A 22,836-nucleotide genomic window follows, 5' to 3' on the forward strand; every position below is an offset into this window, starting at 1 on the left:
TTTGTTTTGTTAAAGTAGACCGGTATTTCTGGTCTCTAAAGCAAGCAAAAGGCAGCTAGTCTAACATGCAGGGCAAGCGCCAGAGCTGATCCCTCCAATTTTGGTCTCTCTACCTAGCTGTGTCCCTGCCCTTTGGGAGTAGGTCAGTGTTGTGTGGTTTGTACCACGGATGCCTTAAAATGGAGTCACTTTTACAAAGCAGAGACTGGAGACCTGATAAATTAAACCAAAGGAATGCGGTAAAGTGGATTCTGCTCATTTGCTTCCAGGTTTATACGGAGATGTCTAGACTGCTTCCTCCTGATTAGAAGGGTGGCTATAATTAAACTTTTTTTTAAGTTCTGGTAATTGTTCTGGTATTAGTTTCCTTGACTACAAGTTAATGAAGGCAATCGACATTACCTTGTCTAATATTAGCATGTACATTTTACCTAAAATATTATGTTAACATTTACCTCAGAGGCGAGGATATCCTGTAAATGAATCACCAGATTCTGAAACCGGCTTTGACCAGAATGAGAATTTGCAGCGTTTGTCTTAAAAGCCAAGTAGAGGCAGACTCTCCGGTTGATGTGATTAGCCATGAAAGTGTGGTGTGCTCTTTACAGATATCAGAGCCTAAAGAAAGGGACTGGGTGTGCACTTCTCTCAAACATTTAATGGGTCTGAAAATCGAGGCAGGAATCTTAAGTATTTTGTCCAGGGTCTCATTGCATTCCTGACTTCTTTTTCTCTCTTTTTCTTAGTACATCTTGCTAGTCCCTAAATCCTTTTGGAAGGAAGAGGATAACCAGTAGCTAAATAAATACAGACCTAGAAGTACAATCTGTTGTTAGCATCCTTATCAGAATATCACTCCTACTCAAATGTGAGATACCTGTGGCTCTCTGTAGATGCCATTCTGAGCTTTATTGAGGTCCGTGTTGACGCTCTTTGAATTGGTCTCAGTGCTTCCAATACAGCAAGACAGCCTGGTACCCACTTCTAAATATTCTGAGCAGTTTGTAGGTTTGCCTACAACAAGCTGCAGCCACAGATTCAGTGCTGGGGCAGAGCAGAAGCTGAGAAAACTGGTTCTGTATTTCCCAAAGCTTCTTAAATACATCTGCCTAATACTTGGCCTCTGCCTTATGTAGGTTTTAGATAATCAGGCCAAAGGAATTGTTCTTTTTTTCTTTCCTTTTCATTTTTCAGTTTGCTTTATGTCAGCAAAAACTCTCTAATACCTCTTCTGCATTTAACTTGAAGAGTAAGCTTCTCTAGCTTTTCATGGAGAGGAAGGCTTATGCCTTGAAAGTTCATTTCGATTAAATTAATAGTTTGTGGAAACAATGCCTGCTTTTACTTTTGACCTTGAATTTACAAGAGTGGAGGAGATTTTCAAAAGTCATTCATACTCCATAAGTTAAAAAGCTAAAGGCCTATTATATGTCACATAAGTAATTTTGGCATGTGGATTTTTCTTGAAGCAAGTACGTGTGATTCTTGTACTGTGGGCTTAATTTTGGGTGTGTGTGTGTGTGTAAGAATGATTGCTTCTTAGACTCATGAAACTCATTTTTCTTCCAGGAGGACAAAAAATGCTTCATCTGCAATTCACAAGATCCTTATCACGAGACCCTCAATCCTGACAGTCATCTCATTGAAAATGTGGTCACTACATTTGCTCCAAACCGCCTTAAGATTTGGTGGCAATCTGAAAATGGTATGTGGTTGGTGTGGAAACAAGTTCCATGGAGTGTGATTGGTCACCTGGAAGGGGTTTACAGGTCCTGGGTATTGGTCATCTTGATTGGTTTCTCTGCCCTGTAATTATGGCCTTTGGCAGATTTACTGCCTGAAGCACTAACTTTTCTGGGGAAAATCTGATCTTTCTTCCTGCAACATTCACTCTCTATGAAAAAGCAGTCTTTCATGCTAGACCAGAGGGGTATTTCGTAGTCCTCATCCCAGGAGAATCTGTGTGGGGGCAGGATATATCTGTTGGTTGTGTGAGAAGGCCTTGCATGGCCCTTAATCTTCCACAAAATAGAGCATCTTCCATTTTGATCGAACCCGTGAGGAAAGGACAGAACCAGCCCCTAGCTTACCATCACCACCTTCTCCATCTAGAGAAAATCCAGTAATAGTACAATGAATCAGCACTAGATGTAATATTTCAAAGACTCTGTCAACCTGGATATGACCCCAACTCAATTTTTCTAGTGAGTATGTGAATCCAACCCCTTTTCCCCTTTTTTGCTTTTGGGTTTGGGTTTAGGAGACTCTTCGAATGGGATGTTACTTCGCTGGGAAACTAAGCCCCAGGTAGTTTTGCATTTGCTTCAAACTTGAATGCTGAACTTTGGGACATAAAGGTAGAGTTATTATGTCTCTTAAGTAGCAATGGTACCATTAGACCCTCCAGAAAGTTATGAGAATTCTGGCCCTCCAAGAAGCATACCTAGGCTTGGCCATCGAGAGCATGGACTCTGCTGGATCTCTCTACTCTGTGCCCTACCCCTGGGAAGCTTTCGGATGCTTGCTGTCGGTTAACGTTCTGTAAAGAGGAACTCCCTTAATAGGCTTCCTTGTCATTGACTACGAGGTTACACTTACTTTCTAGAAGACTGTTGGTTTCCGGGAAGGGTTGATTATTCATTGGTCAGCCTTGGCACTGCATTGGTTACCAGACTGAGACAGACTGCTCTTCAGAGCACATGTGCCGATTAGAGCGTTATCCATTCTTAGAGGAGGTTATCTGGGTTGATCGTTCAGTGTGAAAGAGAAGTTTCTGTAACTCTGCACTTAAATCACAGAAGACTTCTGCAATAGCATAGAGCTTATTCCAAACAGCAAGAGCATGTCCTGACTGCCCGCATTCTTCCAGTGACGGGAAAAGACAATTAGAAGGACGCCTCAACCTTAGCATCAAGTTGATAGACAGGAAAACTGTTCATCACGTGCTGTACTTCCAGGGGAGGGTTTTTCTTGGTCACATCAGGAGTTCTTCAATTTCTGCAACTTTGAATTTGTGGAGCAAGAGAGGCCAAATGCCAGAAAGACGGATTTTCGAGTAGAGGGGCTTGTATTCTCTGTCACAGGAGATTAGAGGAGGTTCAGCTGAAGCCTGGTCTTCAGAAAATCAGACTGATTGTTCCTACCCTGTTCATTATGGATGTGATTTTATCCATTTTCTGTGGATTTTGTCCAAGTTGAGATTTAGGTGGCGGCATTAAATTATCGGTGTTCAGTCAAAGAACCAGGCTTGGGGTGTAAATCTAGTTTTCACCTCCCCTTCCTGATGATCTCTCCCTAGGTCTGACACAAATCAAATACCCCGTGAAAGAATCCACTTGTTTCTTTTCCCTGTGGACTTTTCTTCCCGTATTAAAAAAACTGTAATGCGTTATCAGGTTATAAATCTAAAATGGAATGTGCTTTTGGGGCGCGCATTGCAGCGTATGTTCTTATGTTACAGAAAGGGTACTGGTCTTGTTTGTACTTTACATTATTCTGTTATCTTCATTTTGAACAAATATGGCAGGTTTTTTAAAAGCCTGGGAGAGAAGAGGACACATAGTGGCTGAGCTAACAATTTCACTCCGAAATGTCCAGAGTCAGGTTTTAATATGGCTCTTTTTAATAAGTTAGATAAGGTTAGTTAGTGTGATTATAATGTTTTTCTTTAACATTCCAACTAACTCATATCCGTTTCGGTGACCACCCCTCACCCCCTACAATTGGCTTGGCAGTTTTCCAGTGGGAGAGTTTATTTCAGAAGTCCTACTGGTTTCCTGAAAATACACCAGCCCCTGACATGATTCATTCTGACACATTCCTGTCATCCCGGCTTTAAGACTTCTTTTGCTCTAGAAGGTGGACCCCAAAAGCTCTCTCAAGCACAGGAAACATGCAAGAGGTCTCCATTAGCAAACTGGCAGGCTGGAGGGCCTGAGGTATTAGGAGGAGGAGGTACTTTCAGTCTCTGGAATTCCAGTGGCCTTTTTAGTGTGTTAACGTGGGACTGACCCACCCTCGGGGCATGGTGCAAAGGCTCATTTGTTTGTTCAGGCTTCCCCCTGAAAGGGAAGATGTTAGTATTTGTTCTGGGCCAGTTTATTTATTTGGCCGATTCTTTATCTCTGGCATTGTCTCTCCGTTGTGGTGATGCATCCAAAGGCATCCCCATCAGGGATAGGTCTTTCTAAATGGGAGCATAACTAATATCTTATTTATTTTCTTTGCGGCTGCATTTAAAAAAAGGAATATTTGTGTTTTTCCTGGAGGAGGATCAGGTCCCCTGCTTTAGGTTGCAAGCTGAACCCCTACTGTGCACAGGAAGTGACCCCCCCCCCCCTTCTCCTTGGAGAGTCGCTTGGCTTGGAGGATTGGGAAGATGTTTTACTTTTTTCCTCAGCAAAAGCTGTCTTACTTGATAGTAACTAGAGGCATCCTGTGAGATGTCTTGTTCTGGTGAGTAGATTCAATATGGCGATCTCTGGAATGACTTGGGGAAAACCGGAGAATCCTTCTGATTTTGTGCCTTACCACCCAAACCAAGTCTTCAGCTTCATATCCAGAGAGAATGCAAGGAGGATTTTAGGGAGGGGCATGAGGAGAATTTAAGAAAATCGTCCCAACTGTTCACAGATGGCCCTGTTTACCTTACCATTTCCTTTTTTATTTCTAAAAAATGTCCTGTAGGTGTGGAAAATGTAACTATCCAACTGGATTTGGAAGCAGAATTCCATTTTACTCATCTCATCATGACTTTCAAGGTAAGGAGTTCATAGCTTTCTCTCAAATGACACGTTGAGAGCACGGCGTAATTCCCTTTTCGGTATGGAGGTCTGTTGTGAGTCGGCCTAAATGGGAACTTAAATATTATTGTTGCCATAAATTGGGATAATTGAGCAGCTTTTTAAGATGGGCATGAATAACTATGTTTAACAAATACTCTATCTTCATGGCAAGAAGGAGAGAGAGCGCCTCTATTCTAAGGTAATTCAACTGTAAACTTTTAATTAGATCTCTTTTTATTTCCCCACGGAGAGAGGCAGCTTTGACTCTCTCCCAAACCACAATAAAACATCTGGAGAGTAAATCCCTGATCCCTTGTGTTGATGTTTTAATGCTGAGCTTGGTAACTGAAAAGGAAGTGTATTATCTTTCATTTGCAAGGGTTTGCAAAATTTGTGGGAACAGTTTTACCATTCCTTAAGAAATGTGTATGCCTTCTTAAATGTGGATTTTCTCATCCTTTTTCTTTTAGAGATGTAAAATGACTCCAGGGCTAGGGAATTTCTCTGTACAAAGTCCCTTTGTTTCTTCATAAGCAGCTGCCTGGAAATGACAGACTTCACATGGCTTAAAGTACATGTTGATGCACATAAAACCCATAATTTACCTATTGCTTCTCAGATTAAAATCACTTTGAGTAGTTTTTGGTTGGAGTAGGGGGCCTTATCTGTACCCTCTCAGATTAGGAAAAGGTGCCAGGGGTAGCTTTACCATGTGTGTGGGTAGCCATGGAAGTCCTACCATGTCTTCTACCAAAGCCTGGAGGCCAGGGAGCATGGATGGGCACGGAAGTTGGAACATGACTAGGAGGGATGGCGGACTGCTGGTTTCCAGGCCTGAACCAGTCATCCCCTGCCCATCCCCCCAGAGGTCCTGTTGCTGATGGAGAGGAAAGTTTACAAGGTGACACCTGATACTGGGGAAGGCGGGAAGGGGGTGGGTGCAGGAGTGGGGGGTGCTTTCAGGAAGCAACTCAACACTGTGCCTCCTCCCTTCATTAACCCCTGAGCTTGGCCGTTAGAAGTAAAACTCAGCCATGCAGGAGGATGTTACCTTCATGTTATGTGACGCCTAAAAATACACAAAATTTATTGTCACTCATGTTGATGGTCCTATCTTTTACTTCAGAAGGGGCATCTGTTGTTTGCCTACGTGGGTAGTTCTGAGTTTCTATATATCCAGAGGTCCTTTGGGTACATAGTCTGTAGTTAAATAGTCATTCAAATGAGTACAATGGGCCAAAGATGAAACTGCACACACAAGTGCAAAAGGTCAAACAGGAGGCGGTGAGACATGAGGAAATGGGTACGAGTTGCCAGACTGGAGCTGGTGAGAGAAAACTCATCCTTTGGATTCTAGCTCACGTGTGAAAAGTGACATCCAGGAGGTTGGACAGGCTTGGGTATGAGTCCCCATTCTGCCCATTACTGGCCCGTGTGGCCAGAGCTTCCTCTTTGGAAGGAAGAACGGAAGAATAAGAACCTCTACTCTAGGGTTGGGTGACCTGGGTCTCTGCTCCGGGAATAGGCGTAATCTTGCTACCTGGCATATGATGGGCATGCGATCATTTTTACATATGCTGATGCTTAGCAGATAGTGCTTACTCTACAAATATTTACTGAATGAGTAAGTGGATAAAGGAATTCAGCCGTCTTCTGTTTGTAAGAAACTGCCCTAGGTCCTATGGGAGATTTTAAAGATACCACCATTGCTTTTCTCCAAGACCTTCCCATCTACTAAAAGGGGGGAACGTAGACTTGCAAATAATTTCTATCATGGAGTGTGCTAAGTACCCTAGCAGAAGTTCAGACAGTGTCCATTCTGGGCACGGAGGAGGGGGGAGATAAATCCTTGCCTGGGATAAAGGAGAAAGCTTCATAAGGAGAGGTCTGGGGCTGTATGTGACCCAGGCCAGGAGGGCCAAGCAGGATCTCAGTGGGAGGGCGTGGAAGAAAAACCATTCTGCCAAGAGACATTGTCTTGAGAGCAAAGCCCTGGTGGTGGACAGTTCACACAGGGTTTCTTAGGTGTAGATGTGCGGGAGGTGGGAGGGGGTGCTGGGGGGGAAGGAGAGTCAGATGACAGAAGGACTGGGCCTACTGGCTAAGGGGTGTGAACTGCATAGGAAACAGGGAGCCACTGACAAGGAAATGAGACTGGATTTCAGGAAGGTGGCTGAGAGGAAACAGAGGAGGGCCTGGGACCATGAGAACCGAGGCTCATGGGGAGGCCCCTGTTGACGTCTGTGTTGATGGGGGGCTCACCTAGGAGAGCACCTGTTGTTCACGCGCAGCCGGGCCTGGCTGTCATGTAGGAAGGAGCCACCCCTGAAGCCAGTTCTTCCCAGAAGTATCACCAGAAATGCTTTTTCGAGTCCCACACGATCCCCTTGCTACCATACTGTTTACCCTCCACTTCACGACTGCCTTGGAGATTCCTCACCCACTTTCCTGGGAGTCCTCAGTTGGGCCATTTGGAATCAAAGGTTCAGCCACAAATCCGAGAAGGATAAGAAGCAGAACAATAGAAGGGAGGGCAAGGAATGGGATGAAGCAAAGGTCTCTTGGAAGTCCAAGCTGTGGAAGCAGGAGCGTGGTGATAGAGTGACAGGAGCCAGGGCAGGAGCAGGTGGTGGTGAAGAACACACGTTGGCCATGGAGGTAGCTGCTGGCTTAGGTGGATTGGATTTTCGTGCACCAGTGAAACCTATGAAATATATACACGCTGTTTCCAAAATCGTGGCTCTTTTTATTGAGTATAAATTCAGAGGTAGCAGGTTGATGCGTAAGCGAAGAGGGTGAAGGGTCTCCACTCTGAACAGACCAGTGTTGTCCTGGGTTCCAGCAGCTTGCTAACTCCACAAGAAATTGGATAACTCGTCAGTGGCCCTTTGGGACTCAGAAGTTTCCAGAAGGGAGGGAGAAGGAGGCACAGCGAGCACTTGCTGTAAGGCTTTTCCTCTGCTCACTTCTGATACAGAGACATCAGGCTGGGCTGTCCCCAGATGTCACCACCCAGGAGGCAGGTCTGATGGCTGAGTTAATTATTGGGTTTTTTTTTTTTTTTCCCCTTACTTAAAAACCCTTCATCTCATACTCTCGAGTTTAATCAACTATCATTTTCTTATATTCTAGAATAGATAAAAATGAAAAAACCCAAGCAAGTAGTAAGTCAAAGAATCTGAAAATGTGACGTTCCATTTTCTTACCCTTGTCTCCTTTTATCCATGAAAAAGGCCATCAAGATTATTAAGGAAGGCAGAAGGAGGCCTGGGAATGTACCAGTCTCACCATTAACAGTCAAATTTAGAGTGTTTCTTCCAAGCATTGGTTTTAATTCAGAAGCAAGGGTCTGTTGGGGTTCTGTTTGCTGGGCCGGCCCAACCGCCCTCTGTACCCCCTGCATTGGAACATGCCTTCCACTGCCCACACTCTCCTTGGCTTGGAGATGGCAGTCTTTCTTTTCTCTTCTCTTGGTCTTCCCTGGGACATGTCCATATCCTAATTGCTGCTGCTTATAAGGATGCCAGTGACAAGGGATTAGGGCCCACTGTAAGACGTCATTCTGCTTTAATTACCTATTTAAAGACCCTGTCTCCAAATACAGTCACATTCTGAGGGGCTGGGGATTAGGTCTTCAACATAAGAATTTGGGGAGGACACCATTCGGCCCGTAACAGGAGGTTAAGAGATGATGTAATGAAGGTTCCTGGCTCCACTCTCTTTCCTTCTTTGGCTAGCCCCGTGTTGATGCATTTTCTGGAGCGATGACTTTGACTCTTTAATCTTGCCCTTTACTTTTTGGTGGAGGGGAGAGGGGGGAATCATATCTTTGGGGGTTTCAAATATTGCACGCCAACAGTGATTCCCAAATCCGTGGTTCAAGCTCTGTTCATGCAGCTGGATGCCAGACCAGCTTCCAGTTGTCCAGTAGGTGTCCCCTTGTGGATGTCTCACTTGTAACCAGTCCAAAACCAGATGGCTTCTTTCTCTTCTGTGGCTTTGCTGTTAGCAGTACAGTCGCCCCCCGCCACTGTCCAAGCTCAGGTGCCCATGTTTCTCTCCTTCTCTCCCTTTCCACTGAAACCTGATTGATCAGCAGGTACAACTCAATATATTTTACTAAGTCCCCTAAATTTTCAGAGCATCCTATTGCATCCCTTTCTCTCTGTCCATGCTGTAATGCTGGAGTTAAGACCTTCCTTTTTTCTTCTCACTTGGTTTCCTTGTCTCTTGGGGGTTTTTTTTTGTTTGTTTTGTTTTTCTTTTTTTTTTTTTTTTGTCTCTTTGGTTTTTTGTTTATTGTTTTTCCATGTCCCAGAACCATGCTGAAATTACAGTCTGATCATTTCATTCTGTCCATTTAATCTTTCAGTGTTTCCCTTTTGTGGCAGAAAAATAAAGGAAACCACTTCATATGGCCAACCAATTCCTTCCTCCCCTTGCCAACCTCTTCTGCCACCTGTAGCCACCTCTACCCACTGCCCAGAAGACACCTACCCTTTTAGGGTCCACTTTGACGCCTGGAATGCTCTGGAGCATTCCCTAGCTTTTGTGTGTGTGTATGTGGTAAAATAGCCATAATACAAAATTTGCCATTTTAACCATTTTCAAGTATACAGTGCAGTAGCATTAGGTGTCTTTGCAATGTTATACAACCATCACTACTATGTATTTCTAGAACTTTTTCATCACCCCAAATCCAAACTCTACCCATTAAGCAATAACTCCCCATGGCCCCCTCCCCCTCAGCCCCTGGAAACCCCTCATTTACTTTCTGTCTCTGTTCACTTGCCTATTCGAGACGTTTCCTTTATAAGTGGAATCACACCATATCTGCCCTTTTGTGTCTACCTTCTTTCACTTAGTAGAATGGTTTCAGGGTTTATCCATGATGTAGGAAGTATCGAATTTTTTTTTTTTTTTATGGCTGAAGAATACTCTTTTGGATGTATATACCGTGTTTGGTTTATCCATTCATCTCTGATGGGTACTTGGGTTGTTTCTGCCTCTTGGCCATTGTGAACTCCGCTGTGAACATTCATGTACGAGCATCTGTCTAAGTCTCTGTTTCAGTTCTTTGGGGAGTGGAATAGCGAGTTTGTTACTCCTTCCTCAAAGCACACTGCAGGAGACCCTACTATGGGGTTTTGTATCATAAATGATTTATACCTAGGTGCTTCATTGGGCCATCTGTGGCCTGCAGACCACTGCCCGATACTGAGCAACAGTCATTGCACATCTGTTGAATGATTACATGAAGAACAAGCCCGCAGCCTAACAGGTGCCAACTGCCTATACCAAAGAGTTTTTGCTATTCAGTCCCACTTATAATCAGCTCCTAAAGAGAAACAGCTTACTCATCTCTGTTAGGGTGGGAGAAAGTGCAACATTTCGAGGCTAAACACTTGCCTGCAAGAGGAGGCTCCATGGAACAGCCTGAAGTATTTGAAATCTAGCCACAACCCAAAATACCAACCACATGCAGTCAGGGTTTGTGGCGCACAGTTGAGTGATATGTTCATCTGACATTAAAAACAAAAACAAAAACAAAAGCAGATTACCAATAAAAAAAACATGAAATGAGCCTTTTCTAACCCACCTTTAGACATTCCGGCCTGCCGCTATGCTGATAGAACGATCGTCTGACTTTGGGAAAACCTGGGGCGTGTACAGATACTTTGCCTATGACTGCGAGAGCTCATTTCCAGGCATTTCCACTGGCCCCATGAAGAAAGTGGATGATATAATCTGTGATTCTCGCTATTCCGACATTGAACCCTCAACGGAGGGAGAGGTTTGTTTGCTTTTTTTGTTTTACATTCTACTTACAAATCCTTTTTGATCATTGCAAAAATACCCATTACTCTTATATCTATTTTTAGGTGATATTTCGTGCTTTAGATCCTGCTTTCAGAATAGAAGATCCTTATAGTCCAAGGATACAGAGTAAGCTTGTTTTCGAATAAAAGCTTTGATGGAAAACAGCAATCATGGAAGAACTCTTACCCAGAGCACTGTTACCCTGAATCTAAATATTCAGTGCTAAATCCACCCTCTTTATTTCTTTTTATCTTCACAATACCCAATCATAGGCTCCTAAAATTGGCAGGAATCAAAGTCCTTGCTGATGGGGAACATGTTTTGATTAGAGTAAAAGATTTATGTCATAAGTATTCAAACAATTATGCTGGTCATAATACCATATTTATTTTATTTTTCAGTATAATATATATAAAATATATGTTAAATGTAATATATGTAAGTTATATAAACATTTTATATTTCAAATTATATATATTTCTTATAAATACATTATATATATTTATATATGTAAATTAGGGTATAGATTAAGCTGTTTTAACAAAATGTCCCCCAAAATACGGTGGCTCAAATAAAATAGGAGTTTATCTCTCTCTTATGAAATCATCAAGAGGGCTTTCCAGAGAAGAAGTGTAGCTCAATTGCTACAAGTAAGCTTACTGGATAAAATAAAGGATGATGCCCAGTTAAATTTGAATTGAAGATAAACAGCAAGTTATTTTTTTTTTAGTATGACTAGATCCCATGTAATATTTGTGACTAGTACAAGGATATCCCATGCAACGTTTGTGGTTGGTGTGACTATGCCCCGTGTAATGTTTGAGACAGACTTCACTGAAAAAATATTGTTTACCTGAAATTCAAATTTAACTGAGCAGCTTATATTTTTACTGCTATATCTGGCAACCCTAGCAGTTAGGCCACGCAGGTCCCTTCTGTCTTGTAGTCTTTGTCATCTACATGGTTGGAGCTGGATCAGCACTACCATGCTGTTGTCTTAACCTATGGGAATGGGAGGAAGAAGAGGGCAAATGACATAGAAGCCGTACATCACCTCTGTTCATATCCTGTTGATCAAAATTAGTTCATGGCCGACCTCAGGACACACTGGGAAACCTCTCCAGCTAGGTGGCCACGTGCCTTCTCACACTCTTGCCTAGGACTCTTCTTGTCAAAGGAAGAAAAGAAGAAAGAGTACGGGGGGAGGGGGGGTAGGCAGGAATCAGAAGTGTCAGCCATGCTCAGTATGCTCAGTAAGGTGAGGGTAGTATTTCCATTTAACAGATGAGTAAACTGAGGCTCAGAGAGTTGGAATAGTGTACGTAAGGTGACAGATTCTGAACCCATGTTATGATTCTGAATTTAGGGCTCTTTCCAACATGTGACAACCATGCTTCTATTATTAGAAAATTAGTTTGATCATCTTGGGAGGCAAATTATGCACTAATTGAAAGAATGGGATTTAGAGTCCGACAGACCTGGGTTTAAATCCCAGTTCCAACAGATCATAACTCTGTGACCTTGAGCAAGGAAGCTGCTTAAACCTGTTTTTTTTTTTTTAGGCTCTTTTTTCTCATCCATACATAGAGACCGTAATATTGACTTGAGCATTGCTATGGAGGGAAAATGAGTTCTAGAAATGACCTCCAGACATGCCTGCCATACAGAAAGTGTTCAGCAAGTTGAAGCAGCTGCTGGTCTTGTTGTTGCCACCAGTGTGGCCTGGGCCTGTACCTCAGAGGGGAGGGGATGAGAGTAGCTCTTCTGCTACTAAGGTGTGGTCAGCTGAGCAGAGGCAGGCCTGATTCTTGCTGATAGTTCCAGCTGAGGATGACCCTGTTTGGAACCAGGGCCCCATAGAACCACCCAGCGTGAAACTTGGAAGAGTAAATTGGAAAACATCCAGGAAATATTGCCAGAAAAGTGCTTTTTCCCCACTTAAATTAATTTTACATGTAGCCCAGACCATCTCTGGTCTGTAATTTACTCATTCATTGTATTATAAAGCAAATATTTATGGCACCTCCAGCCCCGTGCCTTTTCTGGGCGAGCTGTGAGGCCCGCGCCCCCTGCTATCGAAATCCAGTTGTGGGGAATGTCCACATGGGCTCCATGACAGATTGCTCATGGAGTCCTAAGAGGACTCATGGTTGGCTCCTTTGTAGGTGAAATTTGTGGGACTTGGGGAACGCCCCGCCATGACAATTCCCTTGTCTTTCGTTGCTAAACGGCATCAGAAAATCTATTTCTGTATTCGAGAGGCATCCGTTTTGACTGATGATGCTTGTGATGGACTTTGTGTTCAAGGGAACAACTGAAGTCTCTTTAGTTGTCCCTATTGTTGGGACCTTGGGGCCTTACTTCAAAAGGGATTTTTGCCTCACACCAAAAGTCCATCATACAGGGCTCGGTTGTTTTTAACTGTGCTAGGAGAGAGTGGAGGGCACACATTTGCTCTTCTGAGGGCTTCCACAAAGATCGGTTCAAGGGCTTCTAAATACTCCAGCTGTTCTTCGGCTTTTGTCATCTGGCCTCTCGTCAATAGGCGCTTGTGCTCGTTCTGTGCAGGAGCATTTGTGCAGGAGGAAATGTTGGCATTCATAAATTCCATTCAGCTAAGTAGTACCACGGGTTTCTCTGTTTAGTTTTTGATTTTACAAAGAGCCTAAGTTTAATGCATGGACTCACGGACTTTCCCTTTCAACCCACAGCCATTTCTATAGTCTTCATTGTAAGCGATGCATGTATTGTAAGTAGTGAAGATTGTATTTGGGCTTTGAAAGTCTCTGATACATGGGGCCAACACCCTGTAGTCCTGGGTTGGAAATGAGAATGCATCAGCACAAATGAAAGTAAAGCTCAGGAGTAATTTTAGGCTACATAGGACAGGGGAGGACTGATGGACGAGTGAGTCTTTTGGGGTCCACTTCAACAAGAGCAACTTAGTCACTGATGGAAACACTGGTGGAGAAGGATGAACAGTTAGCCCTTGAGTTATCCCGTGACTATAGAAGCTAAATGGTAGCCCAGTTTCTATGATAAGCATACATCTATAGACCCAGGAGGGAGAAGAAAAGATAAGAGAAATTGATCTACAAGTGACTTAATATTTAGGAAAAAAACCAACTTGCCCCAACCTCCTAATACCGGGCTCCTTTGGACATCAAAATAGAACAAAAAAGTCGGGGGACTCTGATATCATGTAAAAATGTGGTGGAGATCTGTCCCTAGGTAGGGGTTATTCCATAGTGTTATTATTTTTTTAAAAGATTTTATTTATTCATGAGAGACACAGAGAGAGAGAGAGGCAGAGACACAGGCAGAGAGACAAGTAGGGTTCCATGCAGGGAGCCCGATGTGGGACTCGATCCCAGGACCCCAGGATCATGCCCTGAGCCAAAGGCAGATGCTCAACCACTGAGCCACCCAGGTGCCCCCCATAGTGTTAAATCTGTTTTAGCAACGTGGATTTCATCTATGTGGTGGGAAATTTCAGATAGTATTTTTCTCTCCAAAAATTAACACAAAAATGTTTGATCCTAACTATCTTATTTTTTATTTATTTATTTATTTATTTATTTATGATAGTCACAGAGAGAGAGAGAGAGAGGCAGAGACACAGGCGGAGGGAGAAGCAGGCTCCATGCACCGGGAGCCTGATGTGGGATTCGATCCCGGGTCTCCAGGATCGCGCCCTGGGCCAAAGGCAGGCGCCAAACCGCTGCGCCACCCAGGGATCCCTAACTATCTTATAATAATGGAGAGAATTGGAGTGTGTTGATAAACCCTCTCCTACCTGAATGGAATCCTCTGCTTTTGGGGCCGACACTGGTTGCTGTGGGCACCTGATGGCATTGCAATAGTTCAGATCACTGTGGGCCGATGGGTTTTGGCAGTCATGCAGCTGCGTTCTTCATTTTCTGTGCTTTCACGCTTTTTCCTGAAACAGCCCCAATGTTCTTTTTACACTGGTGAGGAGATCGTAACCCTCCTTTCTTCCAGAGGCTGTCACGTTATGTTAAGCATTACTGGTATGGTCGTCTAGATCATGCAAGGGGGTAACGTCTAACTTACGTTTTTATTTGTTGTGCCTTTCTATAAAGAGAAGAGAGGCTGTATAATTGCAAAAGAAGCCCTGCTCGTTTGCTCAGACTTTTCGTCTTCTTGGTGACCTTCGTAGATCTCTTAAAAATCACCAACTTGAGAATCAAGTTTGTGAAGCTGCACACTTTGGGAGATAACCTTCTGGATTCCAGGATGGAAATCAGAGAGAAGTATTACTACGCTGTTTATGACATGGTGGTTCGAGGAAATTGCTTCTGCTACGGACATGCCAGCGAATGCGCCCCTGTGGAGGGATTCAGTGAGGAAGTAGAAGGAATGGTAAGCAAGCCCTCGGGGGGCTTTCTCCTTTAGATGGATGATTCCAAAAAGCAATCTGAAGCTAGTTTTACCTTAAACCTTCCACAGTTTCTAGGGTTTTATTTTTCCAGACTGACTTTTAGCTCTTTGCATCATACTGGTGGTTGATGGTTGGTTTTCTCTTTGCTAACTTCCTTGGAGTATGAGAAGAATATATAAGGGCTACTCATGTCAGAGACAATTAATTAATTTTTGGAAATTGTTGCAGCCAGTTGCTGCTACCATAGATTTTTTTTTTTTTTTTTTTTTTGGTCAATAAGGATTAAAAAGTTTTCTAAATAGCCATCATGTCTTCCTTTCCATTAGGGGAGATTAGACATCACAAGCATTCCCTTCTTTATGCTCCGAGGCATAAAGTGACCAGCCCAGCCCGGAGAACCAGGACATTTGAACCTGGAACCATGGGATATGATTTAGGAATCCAATGGGCTTTGTTTCTTTGTGTGTTTTTTCTAGTTTCATTCTTTTCCCACTTTTAGGCTGTGTTGTCAATTCATGTACTTCTAAAAATTGGGGATTGGGGTGATTTGCCAAATGGATAAAGTTAGGGTATTTATTTATTTATTTATTTATTTATTTATTTTAATTTTTTTTTATTTATTTATGATAGTCACAGAGAGAGAGAGAGGCAGAGACACAGGCGGAGGGAGAAGCAGGCTCCATGCACCAGGAGCCTGATGTGGGATTCGATCCCGGGTCTCCAGGATCGCGCCCTGGGCCAAAGGCAGGCGCCAAACCGCTGCGCCACCCAGGGATCCCAAGTTAGGGTATTTAGCCAACTTTCTAAGTGAACTGGTAGTTCTTATAGATCTGTAGGATTTTAGAGCCGAACAGGATTTACTCAACCAACTGTCCTTGTGAGAAGGGCCCGAAGTGGCTGATGGAAATTCAAATGGAGCTCTCTGGACTCTGCTCGTGCGTTCTTTCCATTATCAGCCACTAGGCCTCCCTTGATGAAGAGCGTGTCTTCATTCCTTGCTATTTGCTCTTTCAAAGATTGTTACTCCTCATCTAAGAGGGTCCAAGACTGAGTGCATTCAACTGTCTGAACTTCTGCTTTCCATTTGCTCCAGTTAGAACACTTGCCATGGATAAAGTTGTGTTTTTAGCAGAGCCTAAAGGGAGGACGTGTCCTTGTAATCTTGTTGCTACGTCTTTCAGAGACTGTTAGGTAGATAATGTTTATTTTTCAGCAGAACAAATCTGGCGTGTAGCTAATGTCCTGTAGCCCTGTCGCTGTCACAGCTCTCATAGAACATTATGTTGTTGATTCAGACCCTGTGGAGTCCTATGGTGTGTGCTTTGCAAGTGTCTCTTTATTCTCTGTAAAACTAGCTTGCAAAGAGATGATCTTACTCCTTTGCTCACTGCACTCCTGTCAAGGTGAGTCCAGGGCAGACCTGTCTGTCCTGTTCCTGAATTCCATTCTATAGAAACTAGTGTTAAGGTGAGGTGCCCAGGTACACGCATATTTGGGAGACTGAAGAATTTATCTTTTACCTGCCTCTGGGGCTTAGGTGTATCTTGCCTGAGACGCAATGCAGAAGAGCACCTCCTGGGCCCTTCATAAAGCAAAATAATTTTTTTTTCCCTGAGATTTTATATTTCCTTTCTTAAAGAAAAAAAAAGTAAATGCGAACATAGTAAATGATTAATATTTTGAATCTCGCTTTGGTTGGAGAAACAATGGAGTGCTATGCCTGGAGACAAAAAACAAAAGAAGCAAACAACCCATTCTTTTAGGTGGCGTGGTGGTAAAACTTGCAGTGATGGGAGTTGGTTTCCAGGTGGTGTGTGTATATTTAATTCTGCATTAGAGCTTTTGTTGATTTCTCTTAAAATAGGTTTCTTTGGGGCATAAAGTTTTTTGGGGTTTTTTTTGTTTTTTTTGTTTTTAGCTCTTAAGTAACTGGTTCTTTTGGTTTTTAATTCTTAACTGGCTGATTTTTGTTCATCTGGGTTTCTTTTCATTGATACTTTGATAAAATATGTATTGAGCAGCTGTCCTATAATAGGAACCATTCCCAGGGATGGGAGTTGGAGCCATCAAAAAGGCAGAGCTCACTGCTGAGAGGGACAAAATAAAGACAAATCCTCATTGTGGTGAGCTGGAGATGAGGATCCACAGGCAAAGGGGTTTGCATCTCCCACTGATTATGGAGAAAGTCTGGCCAGCAGCATCTCTCTCACTTTGCTCCCTCCTCTTTTTCTGACTTTCAAGGTTCACGGACACTGCATGTGTAGGCATAATACCAAGGGCTTAAACTGTGAGCAGTGCATGGATTTCTACCACGATTTACCTTGGAGACCCGCCGAGGGTCGAAACAGCAACGCCTGTAAAAGTAAGTCTCCAACAGAGGGACGTTTTGAATCCGTTCAGATTCCGGTATCCATTTGCTGATTGCAAACATGAGTCTGCAAAAGGAAGAAAAGTTACTACCCTGCTGCCAGCTTCGCCCGGATACTCTTAGGAAACCAATATCCACTCGGTTTAACGAGAGCGTTAGTATGCAGAACAGCAGCCATGTGTTCGGCACATTTAGTAGAAGGCGGAAATGTGTCCCTGACATCGTACCTGTCTTGAAGGCAACATGATGGTGAGAGAAAAATGAAAGAAAACTGTGGCATGATAGACCATTAAGGCCTAAGAAATATGGAGCAAGAGTTTTTGGCCTTGTTTCTGCCCAGCCTGGCTAAAGCCCTTGGCATGCTTCCAGCCAGCCAGCCCCAGGGTATTCTCTGGGCAGAGGTGCAGTTTGAAACTGTCCCCTGCCATCCCCGCCCCCCCTCTCCCCACAGTGATTCTGATTTACCCTCCTCCCCTCTGGGCAGCAGCATGCCTGCCCCTTCCCCCACTGAGGACTGTTCTAAAAGTTCAGAAACCAGTGAGGGCTGGTGTGATCAAGGATTGTTTGTAAGTACCACCCAGCAGCCTTTGATGATAGCTAAGATTGCTTAGGTAAGAAGAAAGGGGTAGGAGGAGGCAGGAGGGAAAGAGGGTGGGTAAAGGGGAAGGAGTTCAGATAAGAACTGCACAGAGCATAAGGCCCCAAGGATGGTCTCATGACCAACACAGAGTCTACAGTGGGAAATGATTCCAAGGTTTATTTATTTAATTTTGTAAAAGATTTTATTCATCCATGATAGACACAGAAAGAGAGGCAGAGACACAGGCCGAGGGAAAAGCACTCCCTAAGGGGAGCCCGATGCAGGACTCAATTCCAGGACCCCCCAGGGTCATGCCCTGAGTCAAAGGCAGACGCTCAGCCACTGGGCCACCCAGGCATCCCTGATTCCAAGGTTTAATTCAACCAGAGTGTCAAGGACAGTTCTCTGCTAGGCACCAAGGATGCGTCAATGGATACGACCCAGCCCCATTCTATGGGAGGTTGTGTTGCAGGTAGAGACAGAGGAGGCCAGATTGCGGAGCCCCCGGGGAGGACTGAGCCATTTTGAGAAGACAAGAGCCCACATGTGTCGCTGAGCAGAGAGCGAGATGATATTAAAGCCAAGTTGAGCACGGGGACTGCCTGGTGGTCAGAGTGCGCCCAGAAGGCTGCCAGATGGCTGTTCAGCAGACCTTAATTCTCACTCAAGAGCCCGGTCGAGTGTGCTGGTGGCAATGGAGAGGAAGAGGATCAGGCCTTCACACCATGTTCCTTTAAGCTGGCAGCCCAAACAGGCTTTCCTAGGAGATTTTCTGGAGCGACATGTTCTGGTCCTACCCCAAGGAACCCAGAGGCATCTTCCACATGGTGGCAGCCTTCTGTTGATAAGCTACCAAGGGGGCTTTCCCCAGAGGTTTCCTACTTTTTACTCTTTAGCCCATTCTCTTCCAAAGAGGGCAGATTAGTGGTTCATAAAGCTCACGCTTTGAAGGTCTCCAACATGATGTCAGGCGGATGTGTCCTTTTTCATGGGCGCCTAATTGTTAGTTGCTATTTTGCCTGAACTTCATCCCTAGTTTCCAGAATGAACTTCTTCCTGCAACCCCATCCTCCATTAGTAAGTAGATTTCAAAGGCTCTTTTTGACGTTGGTCTTGTCACGCAGAGTGTAACTGCAATGAACATTCAAGCTCGTGCCACTTCGACATGGCGGTGTACTTGGCCACTGGAAACGTCACTGGAGGGGTGTGTGATGACTGTCAGCATAACACGATGGGACACAACTGTGAGCAGTGCAAGCCGTTTTACTTCCAGCATCCAGAGAGAGACGTCCGAGACCCTAACCTCTGTGAACGTACGTGGGGAGATGTCATGACGTAGGGCCTATTTGAGTAGTCAGATGGTCACCATCTTTCTCTTGGGACTCCCGAGCATCAGCTTTATTTATTTTTTAAAAATATTTTATTTATTTATTTATTTGAGAGAGAGTGAGAGAGAAAGAAAGAGCACACAAGTAGGGAGGAGGGGCAGAGGGAGAGGGAGAAGCAGACCCCCGCTGAGCAGGGAGCTCAATGTGGGTCTCGATCCCAGGACCCTGGGATCATGACCTGAGCCGAAGGCAGACACTTAACCGACTGAGCCACCCAGGTGCCCTACTCAGCTTTATTTTAAGTGCTGTGTAGGATGTTGGAAGAAGAAGCGGGAACTGGCAGTCCTGTCTTCTTTCGTCTATTTCTGGGACAGGTGGGTGAAGGGGACGTACGTGTTTATACAAACACATTGTTACCTGGTGTTTTTTTTTTTTTTTTTTGGTTCTTCTTAGGGTGTACCTGTGACCCAGCTGGATCTCAGAACGAGGGAGTCTGTGACGGTCACACTGATTTTTCCACCGGCCTCATTGCTGGTCAGTGCCGGTGTAAATTACACGTGGAAGGGGAACACTGTGAAATTTGCAAAGAAGGTTTCTACGGTTTAAGTGCTGAGGATCCATTCGGTTGTCGATGTGAGTACATCCGTGAAAGTGTTGGGGAGTTCTCGTGTTCGCAGTTCCCAGTGTAGTCTGCACTTCTAAATCCGGACTCCCCCTTGCACTCACTTGTCTTTCTTTACTTCATTTTATCTTTAATGAAGCTTGTGCTTGCAATCCTCTGGGAACCATCCCTGGTGGGAATCCTTGTGATTCTGAGACCGGTTACTGCTACTGTAAGCGTCTGGTGACAGGACAGCATTGTGACCAGTGTCTGGTAAGTGGATCCTAATTACCCAGGAAGGGTGGTTTGTGAATGGGACGCGTTGAGTATTGTAGAGTCTACGGTCACCCTTACGTGTAAATGTTAAAAGACGCAAACGACTCACCAAAGAATTACTAATGAATACTTGCGGCAAGATGTTCGCCATCGCTGTTAGAATTGTAAAATAAAACCACAGCAAAATACCATTTTTATAGACAAAATCAACACATTTTTAAAAATGGGGCTGGCTGTTAGGACATAAAGAGGGACTGGTCTTCTAAGCTGCCGATGGAAATGCACATTGGCTCATACTTGGCAAAAAAAAGCATTTTGGAAGTATGTTATCAGTAGCCTGTAGAAATGCGCATACCCTTTGACCCAGTAATCCCACTTCTGGGAATCTTTCCTAATGAAATAAGCAGAAAATTGGACAAAGATGTATTCAGCAGAAGATTCATTGCATCTCATACTAATCATAGCCAAAAAACTTGGAAGCAACGGTGGGGAAAATAGTTAAGTAAATTTGGGGGCATGGTGTGGTATTTGGTTGCCGTTGAAAACAACAATAACGTGAGGAAATGCTTATGCCGGTATAAAAAAAATAAAACCATAGGATGTGAGTAGTGTCTTGATTGTGTAGGAAAAAATTTCATCAAGAAGAACAAAATCTGGAAGGAAATACACCAAAAAGTTCACTGTAGTGATCCTGGGTAGAGTAATCACAAGAGTAATTTTTAAAATTACCCTGTATCTTTTATAACATTCTTGTGATTTCCTTTATAATTTGTGAGAGGGGGGTCCACTGACCCCAAATTGTGTTTCTATTATGACCTGTAAATATGAATATTTGCATATATCCAGAGAGAGTCCTAACATAAATTTCTGGAAGTCTGATTTAAATCAGCACGCCTTGGGATACCTGCGTGGCTCAGCGGCTGAGCGCCTGCCTTCGGCTCAAGGCGTGATCCTGGAGTCCTGGGTTCGAGTCCCACATTGGGCTCCCCGCAGGGAGCCTGCTTCTCCCTTTGCCTGTGTCTCTGCCTCTCTCTCTCTCTCTCTCTCTCTCTCTTTCTGTATCTCTCATGAATAAATAAAATCTTAAAAAATCAATCAGCACCCCTCATTTTATCTGCTCCTGAGTAAATACAAGTTTGTCGAAGTACAGAGCCCTCCTCTCCCCTATATAGCTTCTGTCCTATTTCTTTTTATTTCCACCTCCAGTGCTGTCATGATTCAGTGATCTGCTCGCCTTTCACTTGTGAAAATGCTTGCTTTATGCTGTTTAGACATAAATAAATCCTTTGAAGTGCTTTGCTTATGGAGTGTCTGACAGGCTGAACTCAGGGAACATTTAAAGGCCTGCCAAATATTTGCCAAAACTCTCTTACTGCCACAGTACTTCTAATGAAGAAAATTGGCATCTTAGCTGCTGGCTCCTATTAACTTTTGGACAAAGGCTATTTGCTTGGAAGAGAAGCTCCTCTGATCTGGCCTTGGATGATTAGGACCCCCCATGACCTGCCGCCTGGGTTTTCGTTCAGAATACTCGTACTTGTTCCCCCTGTTAGCTTTCTGCTTGCACAGTACATAAGCACGTTCCTTCGGTGGAACAAGCAAGACACGCCGTAACTTGTTTCTTGTTGAGACTATTGTGTCATGACAGGAACCCACCTTTAGATGTGAAATCTTTTGTTCTGCAGCCAGAGCACTGGGGCTTAAGCAATGATTTGGATGGATGTCGGCCTTGTGACTGTGACCTTGGAGGAGCCTTGAACAACAGGTGAGTGAAGCCACACTTACACTCTTGTGCTCAGTCCCCAAGGAGAGCCTTCCTGACCTCCAGGAGAAACACGACACCCAGTGCCTCTGAAGAAGAGGCGCTGAGTATATTCATCTTTAGCTCACCTGTGGTCTTAATGTTTTCAAAGACTGAGTCATTCCAAGAGTTCGCTTTGAAGACTCCAACTGTGTTTATGTTTCTTGGTCTTGGTTTTTAAAAGTGCTGTTGTTGTTTTGTACTTTATGGTATTTTTTAGATTATGGAAACAGTGTATGCCCATTAAAAAAAAAAATCCAACGGTTAAGACAGGTTCCCTGCCCTTTCTCCCACCCAGAATCCACTGCTAACAAGTACCACCATTAGCAATTTCTCATATTCTAGGAATTAATAATAACACTCAGAATACCTATCAAAACTTATAATTTCGTTCTTCTCCTTTTTACTTTTTTTAAAGATTTTTATTTATTCATTCATGAGAGACACAGAGAGGGAGGCAGAGACACAGGCAGAGGGAGAAGCAGGCTCCCGGCGGGGAGCCTGATGCAGGGCTCAATCCCAGGACCCCGGGGTCACAGCCTGAGCTGAAGGCAGATGCTCAACCACTGAGCCACCCAGGTGTCCCATCCTCTCATTTCTTTTTAAGTAACAGGTTTAAAAAAAGAAGCCTAACGAGTACACACATGAAAAAGCCTATGATTTCCCATTTAGCTTTATTGACAGTTTTTGAAAATCAGAGTAATCCATGTATGCACCCTGTTCTGCAAGCTTGCTTATTATCTAGAACTCTTTCTTCATTTCAACATGTATTCATGTGTTTCTTTCTTTTATACAGCACATATACATCTACCTCTTTTTTTGGGGGGGGGGGGAGGGTAAGATTTCATCATATAGAAGTGCCACCATTTATTTCTA

The 22,836-nt window shown here is 43.8% G+C and overlaps 1 protein-coding gene across 2 annotated transcripts in view; it reads left to right on the top strand.

The window, feature by feature from the left end:
* Positions 1-22,836, top strand: part of LAMB1 (laminin subunit beta 1) — a 70,488-nt gene that overhangs the window by 3,109 nt on the left and 44,543 nt on the right. For both annotated transcript variants that reach the window (XM_041773308.1, XM_041773309.1), the window contains exons 3-12: positions 1,570-1,705; positions 4,687-4,760; positions 10,390-10,578; positions 10,667-10,730; positions 14,785-14,987; positions 17,248-17,368; positions 19,079-19,267; positions 19,736-19,915; positions 20,044-20,156; positions 21,845-21,924. In XM_041773308.1, the coding sequence (XP_041629242.1) occupies positions 1,570-1,705; positions 4,687-4,760; positions 10,390-10,578; positions 10,667-10,730; positions 14,785-14,987; positions 17,248-17,368; positions 19,079-19,267; positions 19,736-19,915; positions 20,044-20,156; positions 21,845-21,924 (1,349 nt within the window). The remainder of the gene's footprint in view (positions 1-1,569; positions 1,706-4,686; positions 4,761-10,389; positions 10,579-10,666; positions 10,731-14,784; positions 14,988-17,247; positions 17,369-19,078; positions 19,268-19,735; positions 19,916-20,043; positions 20,157-21,844; positions 21,925-22,836) is intronic.

This window comes from Vulpes lagopus, chromosome 11 (assembly GCF_018345385.1).
Source record: "Vulpes lagopus strain Blue_001 chromosome 11, ASM1834538v1, whole genome shotgun sequence".
NCBI classification, from domain to species: domain Eukaryota; kingdom Metazoa; phylum Chordata; class Mammalia; order Carnivora; family Canidae; genus Vulpes; species Vulpes lagopus.